General features: G+C 45.5%; 1 protein-coding gene across 8 annotated transcripts in view; it reads left to right on the forward strand.

Annotated features, from left to right (window-relative positions):
* The window catches only part of Nsd2 (nuclear receptor binding SET domain protein 2), a 76,849-nt gene that overhangs the window by 13,654 nt on the left and 51,073 nt on the right, over positions 1-12,122 (forward strand). For all 8 annotated transcript variants that reach the window (XR_013092122.1, XM_076863945.1, XM_076863946.1 and 5 more), the window contains exon 2: positions 10,751-11,376. Coding sequence is in view for 7 of the 8 variants with exons in the window: in XM_076863945.1 (XP_076720060.1) it covers positions 10,780-11,376 (597 nt within the window). In the remaining variant the exon portion in view is untranslated. The remainder of the gene's footprint in view (positions 1-10,750; positions 11,377-12,122) is intronic.

Here is a 12,122-nt window from a genome sequence, read left to right on the forward strand (position 1 = left end):
AGGTTCAGTCCATGGTTGGCCAATTCCATTGCTCTGGGCCAGAGTTGAGGCAGAAAGAGCATCATGGAAAGGCATAGGGAAGGCAGTTCAGAACATGGCAACCAGGAAGCAGAGGGACAAAAATAGAAACCCCAAGGGTACACCCTGGTGATCTGCCTCCTCCAGCCAACCCTATCTGCCTGCAGTTACCACCCAGTTAATCCATATCAGTGGGTCAATCTGCCTGTTAGGTCGTAACTCTCATGATCTAATCATTTTGCCTCTGAATGTCCTGCATTTGTCTCACACTTGGGCTTTTGGGGCACATCATATCCAAACTGAAATGGTAAGAAATGGGTTTCCTCTTGTACTGGGTAGAGTGGCAAAGACTTCCAGCCACCTATAATTCACTGCACTTTATTGTGATTTTTGGTTTAAGTGAATGTTTATAAATTATTGTACAGCCAAACCATATGTTGTGATGTGTAGTATTTAGTTATATGACTTTTTGTTTTCCTGGTGGCAATAATTTTGCTGTTTGCTTAGTTTCCATGCATCTATTATTAATTCAGCCCCCAATTTTCCAACTCTAATGGTATGGTCAGCTACACTAGGTCTGTCAGTTCCATCCTTTCTCAGCAACCTTTCTCCAGGCCTGAACTGGCCTGTGCACAGCTGTCTGAGTCACCTTCTGGGGCAGAGCCTCTGTTCTGGTGTCTCGTGCCTGGTGTGGTTCACCTTTACATCTTGGTGACATACTATCTGGTAGTTATCTTCAAGTGTGTAGTAGGTGACATTATTAAGACCATATGTGGGGGGTGGGGATGTGGTTCAAGCGGTAGCGCGCTCGCCTGGCATGCGTGCGGCCCGGGTTCGATCCTCAGCACCACATACAAACAAAGATGTTGTGTCTGCTGAAAACTAAAAAAAATATATATATTAAAATTAAAAAAAAAAAGACCTTATGTGCCCCCAAATTAGCTGTTCTGTGCTTATGCTTGATGGATAGCTTGGCTGGGTATGTGATTCCGGTTAGAAGTAATTTTTTTTTCTCAAAAACTTGAAGGCATTAATTCCCCATGTGCATTTCCTCTTTGAATTGTCTGCTCTTCCTGTTTCTGTTTTTGCTTGTAGCCTGTTTGAAGCCCCCTGGAAGGCTTGTGGCCTCTTTTACATCCATCTGTTGCTACTCACTCTTTCTGACCTTTTGATTATAGGACCTTTGAATTTATTGCTGTTTTAAATTTTCTGTCTTTTTTTTCCTGGAACTATTATGACGTGGCTGGTCCACTGGGATGATCTTTAACATTTTCTTTTCCTCCTATCTCTCCTTCCTACTCTTGCCTTCATTTTTCTCCTGGTTCCTCCCAACACTCACTCCTCCTTTCCTTTCTCCCCTCCCTCCTCTCTGTCCTCCCTTTCTACTTTCTTTGCCTGCTCCTTTCCTATCTCCCTTCTTCCTGCCTTTCTCCTCCTCTTTGGCCAGGATTATAGGAAGCATATATCTGGCTGTCTTTTGTTCCCTTAGCATTTATGAATGTAACTGTATAGAGAGTGTTGTTATTTTTAATTATTTTGGAAATAAGTTTATATTTTCACCATATTTTTTAAAAAATAGAAATAATATGTTCATGTGTTGGTGTAAAGTGTGATGTAAAATTCCCTCTGCTGGGTGGGGTATGGCTCAGTGCTAGAGTGTGGGCTTTGCGTGTGCTAGCCCTGGGTTCCCCAGTACTGTAAAACAAAAACGAAAACACAACTCCCCACTGCACTGTTCCTCAGCACCCATTTCACCTCCTGGGAGGCACTGGTGATCCAGAGAAGAACTGAAAGAAAGGTTGTCTTAATGACAATGGGAGTGTACTTGCCAGCTCTCTCCCTTTCCCTATATTAGGTGTTTCCCTAAGATCCTAGTTTGCTTTTGCTTTAAAGCTCTTGTCTCTCGTGGTAAGTTCCCCTTAGATGCCTGGCAGCCCTCTGCTGAGGGCCCTTGTGAAGTGGAGGCTGAGCCAGGTGTAGTCTGCGCACCTGTATTCCCAGCTAAGGCTGTGGCAGTTTGAGGCCAGCCTGGGCAACTTAAACCCTGTCTTTTTAAAAAAAAAAAAAAAAGGCAAGCAAGGGCTGGGGTTGTAGCTCGGTGGTAGAGCACTTGCCTAGCACACGTGAGGCACTGGGTTCTATCCTCCACACCACTAAAAATAAATAAAATAAAGGTATTAAAAAAAATAAACAAGGTCTGGGGTTGTAGCTTGGTCAAAGAGTGCCTCTGGGTTCAGTCCCCAGCATTGCAAACAAAATGAGATGGAGGTCAGGAGCTCGTGGGGGATCTCTGCTGGGCAGACTCCTCTGTCAGCACCAAGAGACTCTTTGCCTGGTCCTAACAGTGTGTTTTGGCTGCTGCCTGGAAGGAGCTGAGGCGAGGCTCTGTACTTTTTGGTGTTCTTACTACTTCAAGGGCCCCTCCCTCATGAGTTGTAGGCTCTTCCCTGTGTCCCCTGTCCCTGTACTGAACTGGTCTTGTCTTGGGACAGGATGGGCTGCCAGGCAGTGAGCAACAGGGAAATATGTGGTTGACCAGTTCCTAGAATTCTGTTTGTGCAGTAGGTATCCTGCTGTGTTCAGTATGCATTAGAGAGAAAATACCAGTTTTTACAGAAACACGAGTGATGAAATTTAATGTTTAATACCACTCTTGTTCAACTACAGGTTTAACTTTTTTGATTGAGATAAAATTCACAAAACATATTTACAAACTATTTTATGGTGTGCAGTTTAATGGTTTTCAGTATATTCAGTGTGCATCTGTTACCACTGCCTAATCTTAAATGTTTTCATCATCCCAGAAAAAGACTTATGCCTTTGAGCAGCCTCAGCCCCTCCTCCTGCACCCTCGGCTCTTGGCTACCATTCTACTTCTGTGGATTTGCCCCTCTCGGGCATTTTAGATGCATGGAATCCCCTTGTGCCTTTTGTGTCTGGCCTTTTTCACTTAGCTGAATGCTTTCAAGTAATTTATTCTCTTTATGCTGAATACTGTCCATTGTATGGATGGGTAGACCCCACTTTATTTATCCATTTATTAGGTGAGGACTTTGGGGTTGTTTTTTGCTGTTAGGAATAATGCTGCTGTGAACCTTCCTGTGCCACTTTGTGTATGAAAGTGTTTTTGGCATCTCAGATACTTAGGAGTAGAATTTCTGGATCACATGGAAATTCTATTTAACTTTTCAAATTTTAAATTAAAAATAAAATTTTTATTATACTACTGAAGTTTGAATCCATAACCTGACACATACTAGACAAGTGCCCTATTATTGAGCTACAACCTCAATCCTTTTTAAAAAATTTATTTGGAAACACTCTAAGGGGCTTGCTAATTTGCTGAGGCTGACCTTGAACTTTTATCTTCTTGCTTCAGCCTCCTGAGTCTTTGGGATCACAGGTATGCACCACTGCAACCCAGGTGGGTTTAGCTCTTTGAGGAACCATTAGACCATTTTTCATAGCAGCTGTGGCATTTTACATTCCTGTCAGCAGTGAACAAGGAGTACGAGGACTTGACCTGTCGCATTAACAATGTGTGAAACAGAGGAGAAGTACTGGTTGGGACTAGGGAGCGCACTAGCCTTGTGCCCAAGTCAAGGTTGGGTCTGAAGCAGGGAAGAAGGGCTTGTGTGAGCCTCCCTGTGGCTCCAGGCTTCTCTGCTGCTGAATCAGAGTGGGAACCAGGTCAGAGTCCTTACTGTCCTGGGACATTTCTGCAGGAGAAGCAGAGGTAGCTGTGATAAATCCTGACCAATAGAGATGATCGCAGGAGGGAGCTTCCGAGCAGCAGTGTGGTGCAGGGACCTGGTTCTGTGGCAGGCCTGTGCAGAACCATGTACCCCGATGAAGACGTGTCTGAAGAACGAGGCTCTGCCCTCAGTCACAGAGGGACCCGAATACACTCCAGGTAGACTAAAATGAAATGGCAGTGAATGAGCAGTCCAGGTCCTGCTCACGGCCTGGCCCTGAGAGTGTCTCAGGCCTCAACTGCTCTCTGTGTTGAGACCTCCCCAGTTGGACTCTGCTTAGTTAGGTTCACGAAACTATCAGAGTGGGCTGTGGCTGACACCCTGGCAGGGGGAAGGTGGGGCACTGAAGTCCCGAGGAAAGGATGGTTTTCTTGCTGCCTTCCTACCCTCCACCCCATCATGCTCTTTACTTGATGGGTCATATCTCCTGTATTTCTTTTTCTTTTTTTATAGTGCCCAGGGCCTCATACATGCTGAGCAGTCGCTCTACCACTGAGCTACACACACATTGCCTTTCTTATATGTCTTCATTTCTGTCTCTCCTGTCTAGGACACTAACTCCACAAAACAAGGAATGTATCTTGTTTATCGTTGGGGCTGGTTTTAATGGCAACCAAACTGCTGTTGCCTGGGCTCCTTTCCTGGAGGCAGTGCCTCCAGTGTTGTATACCCTCTCTAGTCCACGTGGCCCTGTGGGATGCCCAGTTGCCTGTTCCTTAGTATGCTGAGCCACACTGTATGAATTCTGTGAATCTAAGTGGTTGGTTGTGTGATTCCTGAGCACTTATGTGAAGAGCAGCAGCTATGTGCGGCTCTTCCCACTATCTTCCCTGTACCTGTGACTACTCATTTGTTGTAACTCCACATTTTCTTCATCAATATTCCCTTCTCTTTTTGCAAGGATCATTTTTCATATTTATACTTTTAATTATTTAAGAGAATAAAATATTTATGAACAAGAGAAATCTTAATTATTCCCCTTGCCCTGTAAAAGCATATCTTTAACCTATAAGTGAATTGAAATCAGTGTCTCCTCCCTTGGATACCTCTAATTCTTTTCTCTTTCAAATTCCTTTATTCCTTTATTATCATTAAAGTTGGGATTTGTAGAAGGAATGTGGAGAGTAATCCTCTCGTTCTTTTTAAGTATAAAGGTTATTTTAGAATATCCAGCCTCCTTACTTTTTGTAGCCTGCCCAGGTGCCTCCCAGCATTTCTTGGCAGGAGGGCTGTGTCTTTACTTCCTTGGCTTCCTGTTTGAGACATGTCAGCTGGCATACAGCTCTAGGTGGCCAGTTACTTTCTCTTCCTCATCTCCTCATCTACTTCTCCTACCTTTTGAGGCTGGACAGAGATCTGAGCCACGCCCCAGCCCCTGTGAGTAAGCTTCTTGAAGGTGGCGTTTGGGTTTTTTTTCGTTGGTTGTGGGTATAGTAACATATACATGATTATGAAAGTTACATTTGGCCTATTTTAAAGTGTATGTGTGGGTCTGGGGGTGTGGCCCAGGGGTGTGAGACCCAGGGTTCTGTCCTGGGACATTTCTTCGTGTGTGAGACCTAGGGTTCATCTCCACTACCGCAGCAAACAAACAAAAACATCCAAACACAGGCAAGGAAGAGCAGTGACCGCGGCGACATCACGCACATTGTGTTGTGCTACCACTGCCCCTCTTCCTGGCAGCCTGGCCTGCACCCTGTGCTCTGGGGGCAGGCTGCTCCAGGCCCTCCTGTGAGGGATCTGCATCGTCTGCCCTTAGGAGCTGGCTTCCCTCAGTGCCACCTGCTCTTTAGGACAGGTGCAAGCAAATCCTAGAGTAGTCTTGCGCATGTTAGGTGATATTGCTCCACTGTGCTACAACCCCAGGCCGTGACACCTTATTCCTTCAGTCACAGAGGGCTGGGTTTGATTTACTTTGCTTTTGCATTATGTGTACAGTGACCTGACTAATCTTGAGGTGTATCTTTTTTTCCTGCTTTTGTTGTGAGGATTATGCCAGCCTTGCCTAATGTTTGGGGAATCTTTCCATCATTTCCTATGTTCTGTTTTTATCATCTATGAGAAACTTAAAAGGAATGAAATATTTATGTGACAAAGAGCACAGCAGTTCAAAAGACTGGGCTGTCTTTGTACACTTGAACATTGCAGAGCAAGTTTTAGACGTGGAGACTGCATGTGACACTTGTGTTAGTGGATGCACACTGTGGGCACACTGTGGATTGGGAAGGAATGTGTAAGTTCATGCTGGAGATGGGCCCAGGGTAATTAGGTGGATCTTGTCCTTGGGGAGCAGGTTGGACTTCATCCCTGTCCGCATCATTCTTTCTCTCCTCACCACTGACCTGGAGTGGGGCCTTAGCTTCCCAGCTGCATCCCCTGGGGCCAGAGTCTGCTTAGAGTCTGAGGGTGCTGGCTGCTGCTCTCTTCTGTTCTCAGTCTCAGGTCTGACAGGGCCTTGATACAAGAACACTGCAGACTAGACCTGGAGCATGTGTATGTAGTTGTTATTCTCTAGTTTTTCTTTCCTGTAAAAATGACCTGAAGCACATGTGGCAAAATGTCAAAAATGGTCTTTCAGGATGGTCAGGATGTTGTTTGTCTTGTCATCCTTGGCTCTTTCCTGCTTTTAAAAGCTTACCCTCACCGGGTCTTCCTTCATGTGAAAAAGACTGCTTCTGGGGCTGGTGAGACTGGCCAGTGAGAGTCCCTGGACTTGGCCCCTTGTCTGCTCTTCTTCTTTAGTTAGTGGGTATTCAGCTTTTGACCTCCTGTGTTAGTTTTTTAAAAAATATCTATTTTAGTTGTAGATGAACACAATACATTTATCTATCTATCTATCTACCTACCTATCTATCTATCTTTCTATCTTTTTTATGGGATGCCAAGGATCCAACCCAGTGGCTCACTCAAGCTAGCCAAGTGCTATACCGGTGAGCCACAACCCCAGGTCTATCCTGAGTCAGTTTTGATCAGGTTTTGTATTTTTCTTGACATGCTATAAAGAGTAGACTGTCATTTAACTTATTGGCATACTTTGAGTATAAAATAAAAAAAACTTTCAGAAAAGTACTTTCAGTGGTCAGTGACAAGCAGTGCTGTGAAGGAAGCAAAGGTGGATCTTCTGGTGGCCACAGGCAAAATGGGAAGTGAGTAGCCCACAGTGGGTTTGGGGGAAGAAGGACAGAGCACAAAGAAGGGCAGCACAAGCAAGAGGACGATAGCGAGTAGAAGTAGACCTACAGAGGGCCCGGTCTTCATGGCAGTCGTGTTTAGTGGTCAGCCTTGAAAAGCAGCTCGCACCCGGGCTGTGCCTGATGGGCCTGAGTCCTGGCCCCATGACTTCTTGGTGGTGTGACCTATGCACATTCTGCAAGAAGTCAGAAATTAGTTTTTGTATAGAACATCTCCAAATGTGAACTTTTGTTGACTAATGATGGTCACTTTTGGCTGCAGATGGATGTGTAGTCTGCTCCTTAGCTCACTGCTGGCCCCTTAGTGCTCACGTGGCAGTGCCCCCTGCTGCATTGTCGCGGGCACCACACCTGGTGGTGCCCTCAGTGCACTCACTTGACTAGAGGTGTGAGCATCCAGAGGCAGTGACAGGAAAGTCTCTTATGTCAGCTCACGTTTTGCCAGTCTAGTTCCCATGATTCCTTTCTAATTGCCTGAGTTTCAGCCTGGTCTCTTTTCCCTTCAACTCGAAGAACTTCCTTTTAGCCTTGCTTTGCAATGCAGGTACTGGTGACAATTTCTTGGTTTGTACTTATCTCAAAATACATTTAGTTTTCATTCTGGGAGGATCTTTTTTTCTGGATACAAAATACTGATACTTTTCTCTTTCAGAACTTAAATACTATTCCATTGTTTTCTGGCCTCTGTTTCTGATAGTTAAATGATCATGCATATCATCATTCTGTATTTGTATTTAATGGGTCTTTTTATTTTTGGACTTTTGAAATTTTTCTGTGTGTGCGTGTGTGTGTGTGTGTGGGGGGGATTGAAACCAGGGGGCAGCTCTTTTATTTTTTATTCATTTATTTTCTTTTGAGACAGGGTCTAAGTTCCTCCTGAGTTGCTGGGATTACAAGGCATGTACCAGATGAATTTCTAGAATCTATAAATTTGGTAAATTGAGGAAATTTGGGGGGGTCTTTTTTTCTCAAAATATTTTTTCTGCTTTGTTCTTTGTCTCTCCTTTTTGGTAGACTCCAGACCTTTGATTTTGTTGCACAGAATGGTGAGATATTCTGTTCCTTTTTAATTTGTAGTGATTTTTTGTTTTTTAGTCTAGATAGTTTTTATTGTTCTGTTTTCAAATTTCCTGACTTGTCATCTCCAGTGTGCTGTTAAGTCCATCCATTGACTTTTTTTAAAAAAATTTTTTATTGTAGATGAACACAATAACTTTATCTTTTTATGTGGTGTTGAGGAGCGAACCCAGTACCTCACACGTGCAAGGCAAGTGCTCTACCACTGCGCCACAACCCAGCCCCATCAGTATTTTGACTTTAGATACAGTATTTCTCATTTATAGAATTTCCATTTGGTATTTTTTCATAGTTTCTCTGCTGCAATTTTAATTTTTTCATTACTGTATTTTTTCATTATGTCTCTGAGTTATAATGCTTTGAAATCTTTATCTATTACATTTCAAAAATACTGAATACTCCAAATAGGACCATTTTATGTTAGTTTTTGTTGTTTCCCTGTTTATTCATATGTTTGGTAATTTTGGAGTGTATCCTGGATATTATGAATGATATATTGTGGAAATTTTGGATTCTGCCATATTTCTCTTAAAAGTGCTTTTTGCTTTTTTTTTTTTTTTTTTTTCTAGCAGCTAGAATCCCGTTTCAGTTATTTCACGGACCTGACTGCTTGGAACCTGCCCCACACTGGTGTTGGCCTGGAGCTTGGGCAGAACTTGAGGTTTCCCTCTTATTTATAGTAGTCAGAACTGCTTCAAGCTCTTCTCAGGCACAAAAGTAAAAGTCGGGAGGTTCTCCCCTTCCTGTTCACTTTCTTTCAAGATTTGACCTGCATCCTTTTTCTTCCAGCTCTGGTGGTTTTTAGGGATGCAGAGTGGCTTTTACTTTCTGCCCAAGGCTTGTGCCTGCAGGATAGTTGGCCTGAGGCTCTCGCAGTTGACCCAGAGCCTGGGTATTATGACTTGGTACTTTCCCTCCCTTGTCCTTTGCCTCATTCTGTGGAGACAGCAGCAGTGATTGCTGCACATCAGGCTTTCTCTGCCTTGGCACCATTGACATTTTGGGTCAGTTGATTTTGTTTTGGGTTCTATCCTTTGCCTTATAGGATGTCTAGCAGCACCCTTGACCTCTGCCCAGTGATGGTCAGTAGCAGGCCTCAGTGGTGATAATCCAGAATGTTCCCCCGCAGGACTAAATGTCCCTGGGGAGTGCAGCCATCCCTACTGATAAACCTTGCTCTTCATACATGGGCTATTGCCTACATCCCACACGGGTAATGGAATCCGGATCACTCTGCGTGGTTTGTTCTGGTGAAAAAGAACACATGGACACAGAAGTACTTTTTCCCACAAAATGGGGGTCTGGGACTGCTCTTTGACTTTGGGGGTCCTTCCACACTGGAAAGCAAGAGATCAAGAGATCGAATGCTCCTGGATCCCCTCTATTTATTAGGGAAAAGACATTTGATAGAATATTCCACCCAATAAGGCAGGGGATAATGTTTCAGAAGGGGGGTTGTCCAGTCCCCTTGGGTAATGTTCAACCCAGAGCTGAAGCACTTCCTTGCCGAGCGAAGGTAAGGGCCACTTGCTTCACACAGTGTGTGGTGTGCGATGCCAGTCCAATACCCACATTACTCAAGGCTGAGAGGGTGCTTAGCACGTGCGCAGGGCAGACGACCCCCCCCCCCCCCCCCCCGCAGTGGGCGTCTTTGGTCCTTGTGTCTTCCAGCTTTTCCCAGTGCCTAATCCTGCTGGTCTTCTTGAGGGGTCTTGTTGGAGTGTGATGGTGTGGTCCCGGTCGCTGCCTTCCCAGCTGGGGTGGGGACCTGCTTGTTTCTTATTCCTAGCACTTTTATTGGCTGTTTCTCGGACTGTAGCTTCCTAGTGAAGACCCCAAGTTGACGTGTCCAGGAAGCCAGTGCATTTTCCTAAAACTGCCTCCCTCTGCCTGTTGGTCTCCAGTGGCTGGCCTCCTCCACATGTGGGTTGACGGGTGGATCCCAGGTGATAGAGTGGAATGTGTGTGCTGTAGTGTTCATGCTGTCGGCGTTCAGTGGGGCCTGGAGGGGTGGCCCAGAGTCCTGGCTTAGCCCAAGCCAGTGCTGACTTGGAGTGTGTGTGTGTTCTTTAGCTCTTTTCCCCCATTTTTTCTTTCATTAATCTGGAGCTAATACTCGACATTAAGCTCTGTTGTTCAGGTCACTGGGGGATGCCTCCAGGTCCTTAACTATGGCAGGAAGAACTGGGAAGAGCTCCGCCTGTCAGTTGTTTTGCTCTCCAGTGCTTCTCTGGTGTCCTGCTTAGGCCAGATTTGTCTAACCACCTGCACACAGGGCTGTGTTGAGGGTGTGTGCTGGGGCAGGTGTAAGCTGCACCTGTGTCTTCCCATGTTGATTGGTGGTCCAGGCAGCCTGTGCTGGACTTCCTTTCAGGGTTCACATTTTGTGATTTTGTGTAATTTTTGTGATATTAAAAAATTGCCTCCTGGGGCTGGGGATGTGGCTCAAGTGGTAGCGTGCTCGCCTAGCATGCCTGAGGCACTGGGTTTGATTCTCAGCACCTCATAAAAATAAAGATATTGTGTCCACCTAAAACTAAAAAAAAAAAAAATATTAAAAAAATTGCCTCCTACAACTTAAATTATTATATGATATAAAGTGCCTCAAAACCTCCAGCTCCCACAAAGCTATAGAACTGTTAGCATGCTTATCCTAGGTTTCGAATGTAATGTTGCTTTTTCTCTTCTTTTTTTAAAAAAATATTATAGTAGTCTAAGAACCGAAGCATCCAGGCTGGATGGAATTTAGCACCAAAAAAAGTCCTCTGTCTGTCCAGAAAGCCGTAAAGTGCATAAAGATGAAGCAGGCACCAGAAATCCTTGGCAGCACAAATGGGAAGACCCAGAACTGTGAAGTGAACCGCGACTGTTCTGTGTTCCTCAGCAAAGCTCAGCTTTCTAACAGCCTACAGGAGGGAGTCATGCCAAAATTTAATGGCCATGATGCGCTTCCCTTCATTCCTACAGAGAAGTTGAAAGATCTTACTTCCCGTGTGTTTAATGGAGAACCTGGTGCACATGATGCCAAATTGTGTTTTGAGTCCCAGGAAGTTAAAGGAATGGGGACGCCGCCCAACACTACCCCTGTCAAAAATGGTTCTCCTGAAATTAAGCTGAAAATCACTAAGACATACATGAATGGGAAGCCTCTCTTTGAATCTTCCATTTGTGGTGACAGCATTGCTGAGGTGTCCCAGTCAGAAGAAAATGGACAAAAATCTGAGAACAAGGCAAGGAGGAACAGGAAAAGGAGCATAAAATATGACTCCTTGCTGGAGCAGGGCCTTGTGGAAGCAGCTCTGGTGTCCAAGATCTCAAGTCCTACAGATAAAAAGGTATTTGAGAGGGATTCCATTGGGGCATGTTGAGCACAGGATGTGTGTGGTGGCAGGCGGAGGCGATGGGGAATGTCCTGGTGTGGCAGTTGCTGTCTGTCTTCTCACCCTGGCCACACACAGCTGATGGCACCACATTGCCACTGGAGGTGTGTCGCCACCTGCTGTGCCAGTGGAGAGGCCTGGAGAACTTAGGTGCTCAGGGGTGGCGTGGCTGAGGAGGCCAGTTCTGAGCCACATCTGCTAGTGCTAGGCGCTCTAGTCCAGCTGCTTAGTGGAGGGGTGGACCCTAGTCTGCACCACCTGATGAGTGGGAGCAACATTGGACCAGGCTGGGGCACTCCCATTAGCCTTCCCACATGCCCCGCCCTCCATGTTTGGGTCTCAACCAGGGCCCAGCAGGTGGAGGGGGCTGTTCTTTATTCTTGGTGCCCCCCCCAGCACTCTGGACACAAGTGAGCAGGGGTTTTGCCACTCACCAGAAGTTGGGAGGAGAGCCTGACTTTAGGTGGGAGGACAAGTGGCTCTGTGGCTCTGTTGTATTCTGCCAGGTGGTTTGTCACCATATCTAAAAGTGATATACAGGGTGGCCTTGTCACTTCAGTGAGGATGGGCCATGTAAATCAGCTAAGGGCTGTGGCCTTGGCAGAAGAGATTAGATGCCAGGCAGCCTGATCTCTGTTTAGGGCTGGTGGCCTAGAGGACCCAGGAGCCTGTGGGCCTTCAGGTGCAGCTCCAGGTGTACC

Source organism: Callospermophilus lateralis, chromosome 8 (assembly GCF_048772815.1).
Source record: "Callospermophilus lateralis isolate mCalLat2 chromosome 8, mCalLat2.hap1, whole genome shotgun sequence".
NCBI lineage: Eukaryota > Metazoa > Chordata > Mammalia > Rodentia > Sciuridae > Callospermophilus > Callospermophilus lateralis.